This window comes from Musca domestica, unplaced genomic scaffold, assembly GCF_030504385.1.
Source record: "Musca domestica strain aabys unplaced genomic scaffold, Musca_domestica.polishedcontigs.V.1.1 14, whole genome shotgun sequence".
NCBI classification, from domain to species: Eukaryota; Metazoa; Arthropoda; class Insecta; order Diptera; family Muscidae; genus Musca; species Musca domestica.
The window spans coordinates 204,563-225,786 of NW_026712192.1; the positions used below are offsets into that span (position 1 = coordinate 204,563).

Below are 21,224 nucleotides of genomic sequence, written 5' to 3' on the forward strand. Positions count from 1 at the left end.
GTCCCCGAACAAAAGAAATCGGTGGATACAATATTTTAGGTTGAAACAGCAACATCAACCTATACAACCAATTTGCTGTAGAAGGCATTTTTTTGGTAATTATACATTTTCGATTTGACCCCTGAAAATCCTCTCAAACTTCATTTTAGCTGGATGGTTTTAAGGGAAGAAATGTTCTATATCAAATTCCACTATAAGTTCCGAAAGAAACTATATTTGTAGGTTTAATACATCCTGCGGAAAATCCTCCAACAAGTTGGGTTTACCCACAAAAATGTACTTATTGATATTATTTTAAGATGAATTCCGAATTGGTTTAAAATCTCCCCCTCCCGATCCGTTTAGGTGTAAGGTTTCAGGGGAAGAAATATTCTATATCGAATTTGACTATGAATCTCTGAACAAAAGAAATCGGTGGATATAATATTTTACCCTCAAGCAGCATAAACAACCCATACAACAAATTTGGTGTAGAAGGTTTTTTTTTGATATTTTACTCTTTCGACTTAAGCCCACAAAGTCTTCTCAAACTTCATTTTAGCTAAATGATGTTGAGGAAAGAAATGTTCTACATCAAATTCCAATTCGGAAGAAACTATACTTGTAGATTCAAAAGATTTTGAGAAAAATCCTCCAACAGCTTGGGTTTGAACACAAAAAAAAAATAAGTGTTGATATCATTGTGGCACGATTTCCAAAATGGGCCAAAATCTCCCCTTCCCCCTCAGTTTACGAGCAAGGTTTCAAGGAAATAAATATTCTACATCAAATGTGAGTATGAGTCCCTGAACAAAAGAAATCGGTGGATATAATATTTTACCCTCAAACGGTGGATATAATATTTTACCCTCAACAGCATACAACCAATTAGTTTTAGAAGGTATTTTTTTTTTTTTTTTGTTATTTTACCCTTTTAATTTGACCACTGAAAATCCTTTCAAACTTCATTTTAGCTGGATGGTGTTAAGGGAAGAAATGTTCTATATCAAATTCCACTATAAGTCTCCAAAAAAACTATATCTGTAGGTTCGATACATCCTGAGGAAAATACTACAACTTCTTGGATATACCCACAAAAATGTACTTATTGATATTATTTTAAGATGAATTCCGAATTGGTTGAAAATCTCCCCTTCCTCCTCAGGTTAGGAGCAAGGTGCCAAGGGAAGAACTATTCTAAATCGAATTTGACCAAGAGTCTCTGAACAAAAGAAATTGTCAGACACAATATTTTACCCTCCAATAGTATCATCTGCCCATACAACCAATATGCTGTAAAAGGTACTCTTTTGTTATTTTTCTCTTCCGAGCGAAGGCTTCAAAGAGCTCTCAAATTTAATTTTAGCTCGATGGAGTCAAAGAAAGATATATTCTACATCAAATTCCACTATAAGTTCTAAAAGAAACTATATCTGTAGAATCAATACATCCTGAAGAAAGTCCTACAACTTCTTGGATTTACCCACAGAAATGTACTTATAGATATTACTCAATGGTGTTTACCAAATTGAGCCAAAATCTCCCTCTGCCCTTCACTTTAGGAGCAAGGTGTCAAGGATAGAAATATTCTACATCGAATATCACCATAAGTCTCTAAAGAAAGGAAATCGGTGGATATAATATATCACCCTTAAAGAAGCCTTATCATCCTATACAATCAATGTATGCCATTTTTATACAATTTTACCCTTTCGACTTAAACCTTCAAACACTTTTCAAACTTCATTTTAGCTGGATGGTGTTAAAGGAAGAAATGTTCTACATTATATTTCATTATAAGTTTCAAAAGAAACTATATTTGTAAATTCAAAAGATTTGAAGAAAATTCCTCCAGAATCATGGGTTTACCACAAAAAAATTACTTTTTTGCATCATTGAGTGATGATTTCGAAATTGCTTCAAAATCTCCCCTTTCCCTTTGGTTTAGGAACAAGGTGTCAGGGAAAGAAATATTCTACATCGAATTTGACTATAGGTTCTTAAACAAAAGAAAAAGGTAGATATAATATTTTAGCTTCAAACAGCAACATCACCCTATACAACCAATTGGTTGTAGAAGGTATTTTTTTTTCTTATTTTACCCTTTGGATTTGACCCCTGAAAATCCTCTCAAACTTCATTTTAGCTGGATGGTGTTAAATGAATAAATGTTCTATATTAAATTCCACTATAAGTTCTGAAAGAAACTATACCTGTAGAATTAATACATCCGGAGGAAAATCCTCCAACAACTTGGGTTTATCTACAAAAATGAACTTATTGATATTATTTTAAGATGAATTCCGAATTGGTTTAAAATCTCCCCCTCCCGATCCGTTTAGGTGTAAGGTTTCAGGGGAAGAAATATTCTATATCGAATTTGACTATGAATCTCTGAACAAAAGAAATCGGTGGATATAATATTTTACCCTCAAACAACATAAACAACCCATACAACAAATTTGCTGTAGAAGTTTTTTTTTTTTTTTTGATATTTTACTCTTTTGACTTAAGCCCACAAAGTCTTCTCAAACTTCATTTTAGCTGAATGATGTTGAGGAAAGAAATGTTCTACATCAAATTCCAGCATAGGTTTCGGAAGAAACTATACTTGTAGATTCAAAAGAAAAATCCTCCAACAGCTTGGGTTTAAACACAAAAAAAAAATAAGTGTTTCCAAAATTGGCCAAAATCTCCCCTTCCCCTTCAGTTTACGTGCAAGGTTTCAAGGAAATAAATATTCTACATCAAATTTGAGTATGAGTCCCTGAACAAAAGAAATCGGTGGATATAATATTTTACCCTCAATCAGCATCATAAACCCATACAACCAATTGGTTGTAGAAGGTATTTTTTTTTTTTTTTGTTATTTTACCCTTTTAATTTGACCCCTGAAAATCCTCTCAAACTTCATTTTAGCTGGATGTTGTTAAGGGAAGAAATGTTCTATATCAAATTCCACTATAAGTTCCGAAAGAAAGTATATCTGTAGGTTTAATACATCCTGAGGAAAATCCTCCAACAAGTTGGGTTTACCCACAAAAATGTACTTATTGATATTATTTTAAGATGGATTCCGAATTTGTTAAAAATCTCCCCTTCCTCCTCAGGTTAGGAGCAAGGTGCCAAGGGAAGAACTATTCTAAATCGAATTTGACCAAGAGTCTCTGAACAAAAGAAATTGTCAGACACAATATATTACCCTCAAATAGTATCATCTGCCCATACAACCAATATGCTGTAAAAGGTACTCTTTTGTTATTTTTCTCTTCCGAGTGAAGGCTTCAAAGAGCTCTCAAATTTAATTTTAGCTCGATGGAGTCAAAGTACGATATATTCTACACCAAATTCCACTATAAGTCTCCAAAAAAAACTATATCTGTAGGTTCGATACATCCTGAGGAAAATCCTCCAACAACTTGGGTTTATCTACAGAAATATTATTCAATAATGTGTTTCAAATTGGTTCAAAATCTCCCACTCCCCTTTGGTTTAGGTACGAGGTTTCAAGGGAAGAAATATTCTACAACGAATTTTACTATAAGTCTTCTGAGAAAGGAAATTGGTGATTAGACTATTTTAGCCTCGAACATCATCACCATCAACTTATACAATCAAATTGATGTAGAAAGTGAGTTTATGAAATTGTACATTGTCGATTTAACCCCTCCCAAACTTTATTTTATCTGGATGGTGTTAATGGAGAAAATATTCTATATCATATTCCACTATAAGTCTCGAAAGAAGCTATATATGTAGATTCAAAAGATTTTAAGGAAAAACCTCCAACAATTTGGGTTTACCCAGAAAAAAATACTTTCTGTCATCATTGAGTGATGATTTCCAAAATGCTTCAAAATCTCCCACTCTCCTTCATTTTAGGAGCAAGTTATCAAAGGAAAAAATATTCTAAATCAAATTTGACTATAAGCCTTCAAACAAAAGAAATCGATAGGTGTAATATATTCCTCTCAAACAGCATCATCAACCCATGCAACCAATTTGCTGTAGAAGTTATTTTTTGTTATTTTACTCTTTCGAGTTAAGGCTTCGAAGACCTCTTAGATTTCATTTTAGCTGGATGGAGTCAAAGAATGATATATTCTACATCAAATTCCACTATAAATCTCCAAAAAAACTATATCTGTAGGTTCGATACATCCTGAGGAAAATCCTCCAACAACTTAGGTTTATCTAAAGAAATGTACTTATTGATATTATTCAATAATATGTTTCAAATTGGTTCAAAATCTCCCACTCCCCTTCAGTTTAGGAGCAAGTTATCAAAGGAAAAAATATTCTAAATCGAATTTGACTATAAGTCTTCAAACAAAAGAAATCGGTAGGTGTAATATATTCCTCTCAAACAGTATCATCAACCCACGCAACCGATTTGCTGTAGAACGTATTTTTTTTTTTTGTAAATTTACTATTTCGAGTAGCGGCTTCGAAGTCCTCTTAAATTTCATTTTAGCTGGATTGAGTCAAAGAAGGACATATTCTACGTCAGATTCCAATATAAGTCTCCAAAGAAACTATATTTGTAGATTCAAAAAATATGAAGAAAAATCCTATAACCCACCCACCCAAAAAAAAAAAAAAAAAATTATTGGCGCCATGTAGTGATGATTTCCAAATTACATAAAAATCTCCCCTTCCTCCTCAGTTTAGAAGCAAGGTGTCAAGGGAAGAAATATTCTATATCGAATTTGACTATGAGTCTCCGAACAAAAGAAATTGCTAAAAATAATATTTGTCTTTAAAAAATAATTGACAATTTAGAAGAAAAAATACGTATTCTAAAAAAAAGCATTCAAAATTGTTTATTGAAGGGACCTCCAAGTCTTTATGGTTTGTACAACTGCCAGTTTTATTCCATTTCAAGCAGTTCTACTCTGCTTTAAAAAGAACTCATAATAATTTTTTTTAGAGGAAGGACCTTAAAAAATGCGGGGCTAGTCTTAAAAAAGACCCTCTGGTCTTCTTCTCTAAAAACGTATTTTTTTGTTCTCCATAACATTGTTCTCCATAACCTTTGAGAAGAATTTGGGTCATGCTTCCAAATACAAGGAACTTCCATTTTTCTTCTCTTATAATTGAAGACCCCAAGTCTCATCGGTACCTTGGGCCTCCTGGTCTTCTCCGGAATTTCTCAACAGAATACCTTCTGGTAATCTCGACTACAAAAGGACTCTGTTTTCTTGCCAGGAACTTAAGTCCTTTTCTTTAAAAACTTTAGATTTAAAAAAATCCCCTTAACCCTGAAATCCTTGAAGTTCTCCCCTTCAGGGCCAATGTCTTGATGAATGATTTTAAGCAACAGCACACAGACTTTGAACAATGTCGCAATTGATTTGGGGGATGATTTGAATTGAAATTTCCAACAAAGAAGAAGAAAAAAAGGACTTACCCGCTGAAATACGACCATCACTGGACCTGCCATTGAGGGATGCTGCCGTGGATGGCGGTGGGGAATTGCCACCATTCATGGGCCCCCTTGCTGGTGATGATGCCGATGCTGCTGCTGTCACCACGGTCACAGAGCCGTTGCCATTAAATTCGTAATCGTGATGATTAGTGGCATGGATTAATTGACTACTGTTGTTGTTGTGAAGGTGGGTATGATGACCGTTGTTGTTGTTGTTGCTTGTTGCACTATTTGTACCATTGCTTAATACCGTTGTGGTAACATGTGGATGATGTTGTTGTTGCTGGTGATGTTGTTGTTGTTGTTGGTGGGAGGCGACGGAGGACGACGAGCTAGAGTTGTGATGACCATTGCTGACATGCTGAAATGTGGCAGCAGCAGCCGGTGCCGATGAGGACACATGCAGATGATTGCCACCACTGCTGCCATGCCGTATATTGGAATTTCGTATATTTATACTGTTGTTGTTGGTGGTGGTGGTGTTGAGGGTGGTTATTGCATTGCCATTGATATGGCCATTGGTGACCAATGAACCCGTCGCATCAAAGGCCTGCACAATGCAACGCTGCTGCTGCTGCTGCTGCGGCGACGGCTGATCGCTGCTGAGTATTGCCGGTATTGCTGTCACTGCTTGTGGCGATAATTTCAATTTCTCCTGCTGCTCAATGTATTGAGCAGCTTCGAGGAGCTTTATTAAGCCCTCCGACATATCAGGTTGACCAAAACAGGAATATGAAACCTTGGCTGTTTCGTCGTCTTCTTCGTTGGTTTCTTCGTCGCTAGCGTTTTCGGTAATCACAATTGTGAGCTGTTTTCGCTTTGGCCGCAATACTCGTTCTTCTCTCGCTCGTTTTTGTTGTGTTTTTCTTTCGAAATGCCTTGGCAATTTTTCGAGCCTTTTTTTTTATTATTTTTTCAAAATATTTTCAATATTTTTGTTTTTTTACTATCACACTGTCGGTTGTTGGTAGGGCGGGCGGGTTGCTCGGTTGGTTTGGCAAAAGGTAAGCTGGAAAGAAAGGCATAAAAGAGAGAGAGGGAAATTAGAGAAATTGAAATGAGAGGGTGTGAATTCAAAGAGAAATATTGTTAATCCACACTGGACCCATACTCAGAGAGCATTTTTCATTCAGGACTTGAACAGATCTTTGAAAAAATCGCAAAAAATATGAATTCCCAACCCAAAAAAAAACCGCTATGAATTATCCCCTCCGTGGGCCTTGTAATCAAATATCCCATTGGAATCTCTTATGAAATTAACACCCTTGAGATTTCGAAAAAAATGACTTAAAGAAGAACATTGAATAAATATGCAGATTATCTGACAACAAAATAAAAAAGACATGTTCAGCTATAAATAATAAACATGAGTGGCCGTCAAAAATGACGAAGATGAAGAAGAGGAAGTTGAATGCTTGAGTGATATGAAGGAAATGCGATTAAACGGCAAGAAGAATGGAAGGAAGGAGGCGCTCAAAATGAAGACCAACATCCAAATGACGAGACGGACGGAAAGTGCATGATAAACAGTGCTGTAAACAAAATGTGCGAAATGGGATGGGAGTGATGGATGGGTGTGAGGACAGTGGAATCAAGTATTTGTTAAAGGAATTTTTTTTTTAAATATTTTTATTTGAAGGATTTTTTTAAAAAATTTTTGAGGAGGAGGATTTTTATACCCTCAGTCATATGCCTAGAGAGAGTATATATTTTTCGATACGGCGATACGTTTAAAGATTTTTATTTGAAAGTTATTTTTTTTAATAATTTTTGAGAAGGAGGATTTTATAACCTCAGGCATATGGTTAGAGAGGGTATATAACATTTGTAACCAAAAAGTGCCTCATCGATATAATGGTTTTAGATCCTAGGTCTCTTTGGACTAAATCCATTTTAGGACACTTAGGAGTTGATCTAGGGGTACCTGGGTCGTGCGTTTGACAAATCTCGAAAGGATTATCCGATTTGGTTCAAACTTGGTACATGGTAATACTACTATCGAACTTAGATTGGGTTCGGAGATGGACAATATTGATCCACTCCTACTCCCACAAATGGTCAACATTTTAACAGAAATAGTTTTGCCCATAAAACAGGTAACAATCGACCAATTTTGTACACAATTTGCATATCCAAATATTGTAAACGGTTAGAGGTCAGGTGCGAAAGCGGACATTATGGCACACTCTATCAGGTACCTCTCCCACAAAGGGTCAAGGGTGAATAATTATAACTCTAATAAATTGTGATGTAAGACTTCGATCGTATTCAAATTTTCGACATCTTAATATTTCCAATCAATACAAGATCTGGTGCGGAGGTGGGGTATATCGGTCCCCTATATCGGTCTGATACATCACCCACAAAAGGTTAAAATTTTCGAATAACCAAAACGCTTATAAAACGCGAAATAAGCAACCTATTTTTTTCAAACTTTACACATACAAACAAGATCCGGTAGGAAGAACGTATAGAACGGACCACTAATTCTACTACCTCACCCAAAAGGGGTCAAAATTTTGAATAGCCATGAAATTTATAAAACGCGAAATTATTATCAGACAACATAAGATCTGGTGGGGAGATGGGATATATATACGTCCACTGCTTCAGGTACCTCCCCCACAGAGGATCAACATTTTGAATAGCCATGAAACCAATAAAACGGGAAATTACCATCTGATTCCTTTCACACTCGACACAATCCAATACTTCTATCATCATACAATATGGTGTGGAGATGGGATATATAGGTCCACTTCTTCACATAGCTCTCCCGAATCTCTTCAAAGTTCACACATCCCCATATTTCTATTAACACAAGATCTGCTGTAAATATTGAATACATCGGCCCACTCCTTCTGGTACCTCCCCCACAAAAGGGCTGGACACAAATGAAAGGTCTCAAAATTCTAAGTCTGAAATCCTTTTTACTTTCCATATATTCGGAAAGTAGTCCACGTGACCTTTCATTTGTGCCCAGCCTCGACACCGCTTCATTCTTAGTTTCTGTTCTGTGGATCCTTTTATCTGTAATTTCCCTAAAATTGAGCGATAATTCTTCAGAAAATTAGAAAAATTGGTAAGTCTGAAACTCTTTTTGCATATAAGGTTCATATACTCCTCAAGGCCTTTCACTTGTGAGCAGCCTTGACATCGCTTCATTCTGAGTTTCTGCTCTGTGGACCCTTTCATCTGTAATTTCCCTAAAATTGAACGATAAGTCTTCAGAAAATTCAAAAAATTCCTAAATTTGAAATTCTTTCTGACTATAAGCTCCATATATCGGAAAGTACTCCTCGAGACCTTTCATCTGTGCCCAGCCTTGATACCGATTCATTCTTAGTTTCTGTCATGTAGATCTTTTTATCTGTAATTTCCCTAAAATTGAGCGATAATTCTTCAGAAAATTCAAAAAAATCCTAAGTTTGAAATTCTTTCTGACTATAAGCTCCATATATCGGAAAGTACTCCTCGAGACCTTTCATCTGTGTCCAGCCTTGATACCGATTCATTCTGAGTTTCTGCTCTGTGGACCCTTTCATCTGTAATTTCCCTAAAATTGAACGATAAGTCTTCAGAAAATTCAAAAAATTGCTAAGTCTGAAATTCTTTTCGCATATAAGGTACATATATTCAGAAAATACTCCTCGAAATCTTTCATTTGTGCACAGCCTTTATTTTTTCATTTCATTGTAAATTTTGAAATTTGTACGGATAATTTTGAAATTTGATCAAAACTAATATAACTTAAATTACCCTTAATTTTTTCTCTGGTTTACTACCTCTCTCTCTCTTTATTAACCCTTTCTAAACAGGAGAAAAAACAACTTGGTTTGTGTCTTTGCTAATTAACTTTAAATGAGTCTTGACGAATATCCATTTTTAATACTTATATCTCTCATAACTTGCGAACAAGTCAGAGATTCTTTAAAAGGGTGGTATGTTTAAATATTTCTCTTAAAAAGAGGTCTGATGTGAATATGGAATTTATTGGTCCACTCCTCCGGAACCTCCCCCATAAAGGGTCAATAGTTTGAATAATTTATTTTTAATTTGCTAATTAAATATTTCCATTTATTTTCCACTTCAAACCCCTGTGCGGGGTAGATCTTCGTCGTCGTCGTCGTCACTCTAATCGTCGCATGGGATGGGTATAAATATAAATAATTGGCAACGCATGAAGAAACCTGATAATATGAAAAGTAATGTAATTAGTTTACAATAACACACACACATACAGACACACACACTCACAAATCTTAAGCAGCAGAAAGAATGTCTGGTCGCTGGAAAACTGGATGAAAACAACAAAACACAAAAGAAAATGCCAAGTCAAAAACAAAAAAACAAGAAAAAACGGAAACACAAAAGACAACAACTGGCAAAAAAAGGCTACATGGGCACTGGAATTTCTATGGAATAATTACCAGATAATGTTCACAACAACAACAACAAGACGAAAATTAATAATAGCAACAACTAACAGCAAAAACACTCAAGTTGTAGGTTGAGGAGGAAAAGCGAAAAAAAACAGCAACCTCATCATATCACTTGTTAGACATCTAGGCTGGCCAGCCAGCTAGACAAACGTCATTAACATGCCGTCCGTCCGTCCGTCGAACATCTTAAGGTCCGATTACACCTGGAATTCCAAAAGTTTACGAGAGACTCAGATAATGCCCAACTAGCTGCTTGGCTGGCTGGCTGGCTGGCTAAAGCCAAAGCAAAGGAAAACATTTTTCTTATTTAACAGGTTGTCGCTTTAGCTCTTATTTTATTATAATTACGAAATATGAGGTTTTTCATTTCCTTTTTTTTTTGTAGGAGGTGTGTGAGGAGAGTAGAAAGAAGAGACCCAACAACGTCAGGGAGTAGCTAGCTAATGTGGCGCAAGATAATGTTGGTAATTTAAAGGTATTTCCAAGAATTTTCCAATTAATTTATGGAAATTCATTTTGTTGTCGGCGGCGGCGCTCGTGGTGGTGGTGGTGGTGGTAATGCGATAAAGAGTGAGAAAATTCCTAAGATTAGCACTGGAATGGAATGTTTTTTCTCAGAAGGGCAACACTTTTCACAAAACGGATTATTGGTTGGTGTTATTATTCTCCACAACCTAAAAGGCTTGTAATACCTCGATATATTGGTCCTGGAACCAGGATATTAAATATGATTCTTCTTATTTCCCAGAGCTAAGTCAATCTACCTATATGTGTGGCTCGATACTCACCAAATTTTGCCAGGAATTAGAGTTAGGGTCAGTATCGAAGCTTTTTTTTGGAGACGATCGCAAAATATTTAAAAACAAGTAAAATTTTGGGGGAGGTATCGGAAGGAATGGTCCGGTGTCTACCATCTTTATAACAGGTCTTGTGTTGATAGATATACTGAAATGTACCATGTCTGAATGGAATCGGATGTTAATTTCCCTTTTTATTACACTCAAAAATTTGACCCTTTGTGGAGAAGGTACCAGAAGGGGTGTACCGATACACCCTGCCTTTACAGCAGATCTTGTCTTGGTAGAAATAATGGGATGTATGAAATATGAAAAGAACTGGATGCCTATTTCGGATTTTATAATGGTTTTGGTTATTCAAAATGTTGACCCTTTGTGGGGGAGGTACCAGAAGAAATGCTCCGATCTATACCATATTTTTAACAGATCTTGTGTTGATGGAAATATTAGGATGAAGCAAATCTGAAGGGAATCGGATGTTAATTTTTCATTTTATGAGCTTTGTGGATATTCAAAATTTTGACCCTTTGTAGGGGAGGTACCAGAAGGAATGGTCCGATCTCTACCATCTTTATAACAGATTTTGTGTTGATGTTAATTTTCAGATATACCAAATCTGATTGGAATCGGATGTTAATATCTTGTTTATGAGCTTCATTGTTACTCAAAATTTTGACCCTTTGTGGGGAAGGTACCAGAAGGGATGGACCGATACACCCTACCTCTCCAACAGATCTTGTCTTGGTAGAAATAATGGGATGTGTGGAATATGAAAAGAACTGGATGCCTATTTCGGATTTTATAATAGTTTGTGGGGGAGGTACCAGAAGAAATAGTCCGATCTCTGCCAAGTCTGAAAGGAATCGGATGTTATTTTTTCATTTTATAAGCTTCATTGATATTCCAAATGTTGACCCCTTTGAGGGGTAGGTATCAGAAGGGGTAGATCGATATATACCATCTTCACACCAGATCTTGGGTTAATAAAAATACTCTGATGTGTGCACTTTGAAGACAATCGGATCCTTACATCCCATTTTATAGGAGTTATAATTATTCAAAATTTTGATCCTTCGTGGGGAAGGTACTTGATGGAGTGGACTGATATTGTCCATTTTCGCACCTGACCTAGCACTAAAGCAAATATTAGGATTTGCAAAGTTGGAGCAAAATCGGATCATCGTTTCCCTTTCTGTGCAGAGAATATTTTTATTTTGAAAATTTCGACCTTTTGTGGGGGAGGTACCAGAAGGAGTGGACCGATATATTCCATCTTCACACCAGACCTTGGGTTTATAAAAATATTCTGATGTGTGTAATTTGAAGACAATCGGACTCTTACATCATATTTTATAAATGTTATAATTATTCTAAATCTTGATCTTTTGTGGAGGAGGTACTGGATGCAGTGGACCAATATTGTCCATTTTTGCACCTGACGTAGCACTGACGCATATATGAGGATTTGCAAAGTTGGAGCAAAATCAGATTATCCTTTCACTTTCTGTGCAATAAAATATTTTCTTTGAAAATTTCGACATTTTATGGAGGAGGTACCAGAAGGAGTTGACCGATATTGCCCATCTCCGAACTCGATCTAAGTTTGACAAAAATATTACGATGTACCAACTTGGGATCAAATCGGATAATCCCTTTGAGAGTTCTCGTGTGCACCAGCCACCCACACAGACAGACAGAGAGTCGTAGGATCTAAAGAGACCTAGGGTCTAAGGAGACCTAAGGTCTAAAGAGACCTAGGGTCTAAAGAGACCTAGGGTCTAAATTTATTATTTCGATGAGTCGCGTTTTGGCCATATCAAAAGATATATACTCTCATTAGCCATATGACTGGGGGATAATTAACGTTGTCCCTTAAAAGAGTTTTCCCTAGAAAACCTCGTTCCGTTTTTGAAAAAAAAAAAAAAAATAAAATCACGAAAAAATTAATGGAAAAAGTAAGTCCTTAAAAAATATTCTTAAAAGGTCCACGTTGGTTCTTGAAAAATATCCTAAAAAAGTCCACGTATGCCACTGAAAAAATAATTTCCTTGAAAAAATGCTTAGAATCTCATTAAAAAAAAAAAAAAAACTTTTGAAAAAATATCTTTAGAATTCAAATGAGCCCTTGAAAAATATTTTGAATATTTTTTTGATTTCATATTGTCGGTCCTTTGACCCTTCAAAAGATAATTACGAAAATCTGATTTCCTCGCAGTCTAGGAAATTTCCATTGAGGTTGTCTATCACATGTCAACCCTCATTTACTTCTCCAAAAAAAAAAAAAAAACCTTCACCTAATCTACAGAAAAAAAAAAAAAAAAAACGCCGAAAATAATAATTATGATTTACAAACATTTGACACTTCTGGGAATTCTTATAAAAAATTCATGTCCTGTCCTGTCGGTGGGTCGGTCGCTCGGTCATACTGGCTAATTATTAGTTTATATTTGCCTAATTAAAGCCAATTTGTTAGGCTCCCCTTTTGTTTTGCTTTCACGAACTGTCTTAAGGCCAAACGGGGAAAAAAATATGAATTATTGTTTTCTGTTGTGTCCTGTCTGTCATAATGTCCTTTCATAAATTTCATAAATTAACCCAAAATGAAAATTATGAATTTTTATTCAATCTACCCCGGAGAACTAACGACACATCACACAAAAAAGATCAATTACATAAAATGTGTAAGAAAAAAATAATATTTTTTTCCAACAAGAGCTAGACTTTACTTGGTTGTCCTACTGACTGAAAGACAGACAGACTGTCTGGCCAGGACACAGAAGCAGCAGCAGCTGCTGTTTGGTTGTTTTTTGAGTACTTTTTTCGTCCCCCTGTGTGCCTTGGCAACCATTTACCAATGATTGGCATTTTTTCGACAGGATTTTACCTGAATTCTTCATATAGCAATAGGGGGTCTTTACTCTTTGTTATTATTAGTGTAATTTCTTTCACGCACACACACACACTCAAACTATCGTCAGCGGGGATATGTTGAAGGATGAATGGAGTAGTAGTGGTAGTGGTAATAATAATAAAAGTCAACTTTATCGAGCAACAATGTTTTATTGAATGGATGTGAATAAAAATCAACAAATAAAAAAACTTGCGGAATGGCAAGCATAACGCCTCAATGTCTGAAGCAGCCAGAAGGAGTGCTAAAGACATAAAAGTCGAAAGGGAGAGAAAGAGAGGAGAGAGGGAAAAAACTTGGAAAGCATCATAGAAGGGAGTTTTGTAAATATGTAGCAATTGAGGTAAACAAATGGTCCTTCGAGACGATGAAAACACCATTTGAGAGGTATTTTGTTGCTAAAATGAGAGATATAAAATGGTCCCAGAGAGATATATAATAGTCCCAGAAATATAGAAATATTAAAAATATTTAAAACTGTTCGAAAACTTGAAAGCAGTGCTAAGAACATAAAAGTCGAAAAGACAGAGGGAAAAAATCTGGAAAGTGTCATAGAGAGGGGTGTCGTAAATAAGAAGTAGTTGAGGTAACCAAATGGTCCTTCGAGATGATGAAAATGCCATTTGAGAAGTATTTTGTTGCAAAAATGCGGGATATATAATGGTCCCAGAGAGATATATAATAGTCCCAGAAATATAGAAATATTACAAATATTTAGAACTGCTTAAAAACTTGAACTAATACAAATGGCGCCCAACAGTAGATAAGCAAAGTTTTCTCAGAAAAATAATTCATTTCCCGATTGAAAAAAATGTTTCCTGTTGCAAAATGGTCAGGCTTTATCCCTTTTATTGTTGTTTTTATAAAAACAACGTTTGTTTATTTTTGTTGAACAAATGGTCCTTCGAGATGACTAAAAATGCTTTTTAGAGAGAAATTTTGTTGCCTTAGATAAAAATTAAAATTAGATATTTAGAACTGCTCAAAAACTTCAACTAATACCAATGGCGCCCAATAGCAGATAAGAGAAGTTTTCTCAGGAAAATTGCAAAAATAATTCATTGCTTAAGAAATGGTCCTTCGAGCTAAATTTTAAATGAAAATAAAAAAAATCAGGAATATATGAATTCTTTTTTCAATTTTTTATAACCAACTGGTCCTTTGAGATGATGAAAATGCTTTTTGAGAGAAATGTTGTTGTCTTAGATATGCAAAGTATTAAAAAACTTCAACATATACAAATGGCGTCCAACTGTAGAATTAGAAGAAGTTTTCTCAGAAAAATTGATATACAAATTTATTGCTAAATAAATGATCATTCGAGCAATATTTTGAGAGAAAAAAGATTCTTCTTTTCAAATATTGCTCGAATGTATGAATTGTTTTTTTTTTTTTCAGTTATGTTGAACAAATGGTCCTTCGAGATGATGAAAATGCTTTTATTCTGATTTAGATATGTCAAAATCAGAGATGTAGCCAGTAATTACAATAATAATGAAAGATTTGCAAATAGCATACCGGAGATATTAACAAAAATCGATTTCAGAAATAAAATGGTCCTTCGACTTACGATAATTTGGCTCTACTAATTAATCTTGAATAGTAGAGGCAAAATACTCTAAGAAATATTAGAGAAATAATTTTTTTTCCGCCATTTGTAGCCATATAAACATCTATATTACGAAATGGTTCTTCGAGTCATTGGTCGTTCTAAATATCCATAACAAATTTGGTCCTTCGACTGATGTTCCTAAGAGGCTGAAAAGTCGGCTCAATTCGACAATAATGTTTCAAATATTAAAAATATATAGAACTACTCGGCAACGGAAGATAAGTTTTCTCGAAACAAAAAAAAAAATAATAATAATAATTCATTGCTCGATTATATGAATTCTTTTTACAATTTTGGTTGACAAAATGGTCCTTCGAGATGATAAAAATGCGAGTAGCGAAAAATGTCGTTGCTCCAGATATGCCAAAATCAGAGATATTGCCAGTAATTACAATAACAATTAAAGAATTGCCAATAGCATACACGAGATATTAATAAAATCGATTTAGGAAATAAAATGGTCCTTAAACTTACGATAATATGGTTCTACTAATTCATATTGAATAGTTGAGACGTAAAACTCTAAGAAATATTAAAGAAATATTTTTTCCGGCATTTGTAGCCATAAAAACATTTATATTATGAAATGGACCTTCGAGTCATTGGTCGTTATAAATATCCATAACAAATTTGGTCCTTCGACTCATGTTCCTAAGAGGCTGAAAAGTCGGCTCAATTCGACAATTACGTGCCATAACGTTCCCAGAAACAAATATTAAAAATATATAGAACTAACGGCAGATAAGTTTTCTCAAAAAAATCAAAAAAAAGAATTCATTGCTCGTTTATGTGAATTCTTTTTAACATTTAGTTGACAAAATTGTCCTTCGAGTTGATAAAAAAATGCGATTTAAGAGAAATTATTCTGTCTTAGATATGCAAAAATATTTAAAAGTGTTAAAAAACTTCAACTGTACATAAGAGAAGTTTTCTCGAAAAAATGGAAAATTAAATCATTGCTAAATAAATGGTCCTTCGAGCAATATTTTAAGAGAAAAAAGATTTTTCTTTTCAAATGTTGCTCGATTGTATGAATTGTTTTTTTTTTCATTTAGGTTGAACAAATGGTCCTTCGAGATGATGAAAATGCTGTTATGCTGATTTAGATATGCCAAAATCAGAGATATAGCCAGTAATTACAATTATAATGAAAGAGTTGCCAACAGCATACCCGAGATATCAATAAAAAATCGATTTTGGAAATAAAATGGTCCTTCGACTTACGATGATATTGCTCTACTAATTAACATCGAATAGTAGAGGCATAAAACTCTAAAAAAAATTAGAGGAAAAAATTGTTCAGGCATTTGTAGTCATAAAAACATTTACAGAGCGAGATGAAACAACTGCAACCAACTTCAGACTGCTGTCATTTCTAAGCCACTTGTCCGACAGCTGTTAAAATTATTCCAGTGACAGCTCATTATATTGTTGACAAGCGTACAAAAGTATTTTGGTGAGAGTTTTCCAGAAAAAATAATATTCGTGATGGAATTCAAGCGTGATTTCTTTATATTTGGCTAGAAAACCACAAGTGGCTATCGTTAGAGCATTCCAACATTTAAATGTGAATAAATCTTTTGTGTCCCGTACTATCGCTCGTTATCGTGATACTGGTAGCGTAGCCCGACGTCAAGGAAGTGGATGGAAGAAAACAGCAACATCAGTAGAAATGGTTCGAAAAGTAAAGAAACGATTTGTTCGAAAACCGCGTAGCAGTGGCCGAAAAATGGCTCGATAGCTGAACATATCTTAATATACCATTCGGCAAATATTGAAAAATGAGCTCGGGGTAAAGCCATTGAAATTCCAAAAAGTGCAAGAACTTACACCGCAACAGAAAGAAAATAGACTCAAAAGAGCTAAAGAGTAGCTTCGCTTGGCCGAAAGTGGTGAATTGCCGGATTTGGTTTTCTCCGATGAGAGAACATTCGTTGTCCAAACAAAATGATCGTGTTTACTTGCCAAAGAGGTCAGGTGAATGAGGTTCTTCGTTTCATTTCAAGCGCACAATGGCCACCAAAATCCCCGGATACCAATCCGTTGGACTATTGTGTCTGAAGTATATTGGAAAGCAAGGTTGGCATTAAAAAATACCAAAGTGTCGATTATCTCAAGCAAGCGCTTCGCCGGGAATAGGCCAAAATACCGCAGAGCAACATTTGGGCAGAGGTTGACGGTTTCATTGGCCGATTAAAGGCTATAATTCGTGTCGAAGGTGACCAATTCGAACAAATCTAAACTTATTCTAAAATTTGATGCTATTTTCGACTTTTGTTGCTTTCATTCAATAAAATTAGCAACATCATTTATATTGGCACTTCAAAGAAAATTTTGAAATAAAAATTCAAATTCTTAAAAATACTAAATTATACTTAATTTGGTACTGGTTGAAGGAATGAGGCTGGAATCCGAAATCTCTTATTTTGGTCTATTTGGTGTCTGTGGTTAAGATATGGGGGTTGTTTTAAAAAATGTGTCCTATATTTGTGGAGAACTACTAAATATTACTAAATTTGGTACTAGATGAAGGAATAAGGCGGAAATCTCAAAATTTGTTATTTAGGTCTCTGTTGGTGTCTGCGGTTCAGATATGAAGGCAGTTTTGGTAATGCGTCCACCGAAAAAAATAATATTTCAATTTCACATGTTGCTGGCTGAATGGTCCTTCGAAGAACCAAAAAAAGAATCACCAAAAAATAAAAGCTCCCAAATGATTGACAAAAAACGAATTTGAAGGTATTAGGTTCGTTTAGAAACTCTGCATTAACTTGTGGAAATGGTCCTTCGACCTACCGAAAACCCATTTTGAAAAAATATTGGTCTAAAAATAACAAATACTTTGATATACCAAAAAAACACAATTTAAAAGAAGATGCTCTGTTGATTTATTGGTCCTTCGGGATGTGAAAAACCACAATTTCAAGGAAGATTGATATTTCGATGTTGTATTGAGATTCCAAAAATTTTATTCGAGATGAGTCCTTCGACTCATGTTCTGAAGAAGCTAAAAATACCAAATACTTTGAAATATCAAAAAAAAAAAAAAAAAAACAACAATTTGAAAGAAAATACTCTTCTGATTTATTGGTCCTTCGAGATATGAAAAAACCACAATTTGAAGGAAGATTGATACTTGGAAGTTTTATTGAAATTCCAAAAATTTTATTCGAGATACCAAAACCAAACACAATCTAAAAGAATTATGCTTTGAGATACAAAAAACCATAACTTAAAGAAAATTGTTTCTTCGAAAAAAAAAACTAAAAATACAATTTAAAAGAGGATTGATGCTAAATAGGTACTTCGAGTTACAAAATAGATGCATTTCAAATTTAAATTGGTCCTTCGAGATACCACGAACAACAATTAAAAGGAAATCAGTCTTCCGGGAAATAAAAGTCTAAATTTTAAATTAAAATTGGTTCTTAGGGATACTCCTTTGTCAACCCCATAAACCGTATTTTCTAAAATAAATTATTCATTAATCCGCCAAGAACTTAATTTCAACGAAAAATTTGTCTTTTGATTAGAATTTTAAAAAAAGAAGGCAAATAATTATCATTTATGGGGGATAATTATAAAAGCAATTCATAGAAAGTAAATTATTTAGTACGGCCATTCAAATTGTCCATTGATTTGTATTGGTCTCAAATTTTCTAAAACCTCAATGTTTCACGAAGTCAATAGGATTTTTTGAACTCTCTTCTATTTACTATTTAATATTTTCTTTTTTCAGGTAGGTGTGACATCCAAATATTTACTTTAATAATATGCCCTAAATAACAGTTTCGTGTTAACATCATAAACATCCGAGATATTCATTCAAACGGTTAAACAAAGACAAATTTTCAAAATAAAAAAAATAAAAACTAGTTGTTGACAAAAATTTTAAAATTGGTTTCTGCTCGATTACAAAGCCGCCATGCCAAGCCTTAAAATTCAGTCATCTAAAACCAAGCGGCTTACGACGATATTCATTCACACTCACGTGTTGGTGGCTAGCGGGTGTTGAACACGAATGATGTTTTCCAAATTAATTTTTAATTATTGTTATTTAATTATTTGTTTAAAAAGTTGTGCTAATTTCCTTTTCATGTTACGTGTTTGAGACATTTCCTCTCTGTATTTTTTGTTTTATTTTTTACCTGAAAATTACTTAACCTAAATTGGTGATTTTTGAGTGAATATTTTATTAATGACTTTTTAGCAGTTTGGAAAAAATATTGAAATTTAAAAAAATCCTAAGACCTAAGAAAGGTCTAAAATTTAGGGACGATAGACCTTTAGATCTACATTCTTGATAATTGTCTTTGGGAAAAAATGTAAGTGGTCTCTAAAATGTTTAAAATTAAACCTACAACATATCTTCGTTTAACTTGGAATATATTTTTTGTAGTTCAAGAAACTAACAATTTCAACTTATGGCGCCCAACATTTGAGAGGATGATTAACTGAAAATAAAATTGGTCCTTCGAGGAAATTTGAAAGAAAAAAATATATGCGGCAGGGAATAACAAAATCAAGGAAAATCACAATTACTTGGCAGAACATTTGTCGAAATGTTGCACGTTATTGAATTGTAATATTCCAAGGATCTTTGTTTGTAGAAATAGTCCTTCGACCCTTTAAAAAACACCATTTAAAACGATTATGGTCCTTCGAGAAACATATTAAAATCACAATGGCATTTACTTAAAGGAAAATGGTCCTTCGACATACTTAAAACTTGATTAAAAATTTATATTAGATCATCGAGGTATATTAAGAAAGAAAAACAGGGTAAAATATTTTTGGTACTTCGAGACGCCAAACAAAAAACGGCGCCCAATAGTTGAAGTGTCGAATTCATTCAAATGGCGCCCAAATGATTTGAAAGGTACATTAATTTAAGAAATCGCTTTTTAAATACATATTAAACACGTGAATAATATTGGTCCTTCGACCTATTAAAAACACCATTTAAAACGACATTGTTCCATCGAGAAACATTTTGGAGGCAGACCACCTTTTTCCCAAAGTTGGGAAATAATGGCACACAACAAATGATTGCGAGAATCACTTTTAAAAAAATATATAAAATATCTTTTCAGCTCGAGAAGCTTTGTTTTAAAGCACTTTCAAGGCACACCACATTTTTCCCAAAGAAATGGTCCTTCGACCTACTAAAAACAGGATTTAAAATAATATTGGTTCTTCGAGGAAAATGCTGAAATAAAAAATAGGCTGCATAAGAAATAACGTGAAACTAACAATGTCTTAGACGGTTCAGCAGAAACTTTGCCTAATGCCATGCAAAGAAAATAAATACATTTTTTGGTCCTTCGAGATCGTTAAAACCCACAAAAAAAAAAAAAAAATAATAATAATGGCGCCCAATAGTTCAGATGTGGCATTTTATTCCATTGCAATTTCCTACCAACCAAAAATAATGGCGCCCAAATGATTGAAAAGTAAATGAATATGAGAAACTACAATTTAAAAATTCTAATATATTAATATTCACTAGAAGAAATGGTCCTTCGGGCTACTAAAAACACTATTTTTAAATAATATTGGTTCTTTAAGGAACATTCTGATGTAAAACGTAAAACAAAATGGCAATAAAAGTCTTAAAACGCAAAATATTCAGCAGAAGCTTCGTCTAAGGCCATTTAAAAGCAATTTGATATGTATTTTGGTCCTTCGAGATCTTTAAAACCCCCCAAAAAAATAATGGCGCCCAATAGTTGAGATGTGGCATTTTATTCCATTGCAATTTCCTGCCAACCAAAAATAATGGCGTCCAAATGATTGAAAAGTAAATGAATATTGAGAAACCACATTTTAAAAACACTAAAATATTGATGTTCACTTGAAGAAATGGTCCTTCGACCTACTAAAAACAAAACATAAAATTAATATTGATTCTTCGAGGAACATTCTGAAATAAAACGTAGACATAACGACAAACAAAGTCTTAGAAAGCTAAATATTCAGCAGAAGCTTCGTCTAAGGTCATCCAAAAACAATTAGATATATATTTTGGCCCTTCAAGATCGTTAAAACCCAAAAAAAA

At 34.3% G+C, this 21,224-nt stretch overlaps 1 protein-coding gene across 9 annotated transcripts in view; it reads right to left on the bottom strand.

Annotated features, from left to right (window-relative positions):
* Positions 1–21,224, bottom strand: part of LOC101901288 (uncharacterized protein DDB_G0283357) — a 162,249-nt gene that overhangs the window by 84,381 nt on the left and 56,644 nt on the right. For all 9 annotated transcript variants that reach the window (XM_059119062.1, XM_059119061.1, XM_059119059.1 and 6 more), the window contains one exon: positions 5,390–6,416. In XM_059119062.1, the coding sequence (XP_058975045.1) occupies positions 5,390–6,116 (727 nt within the window). In that variant the 5' untranslated portion in view covers positions 6,117–6,416. The remainder of the gene's footprint in view (positions 1–5,389; positions 6,417–21,224) is intronic.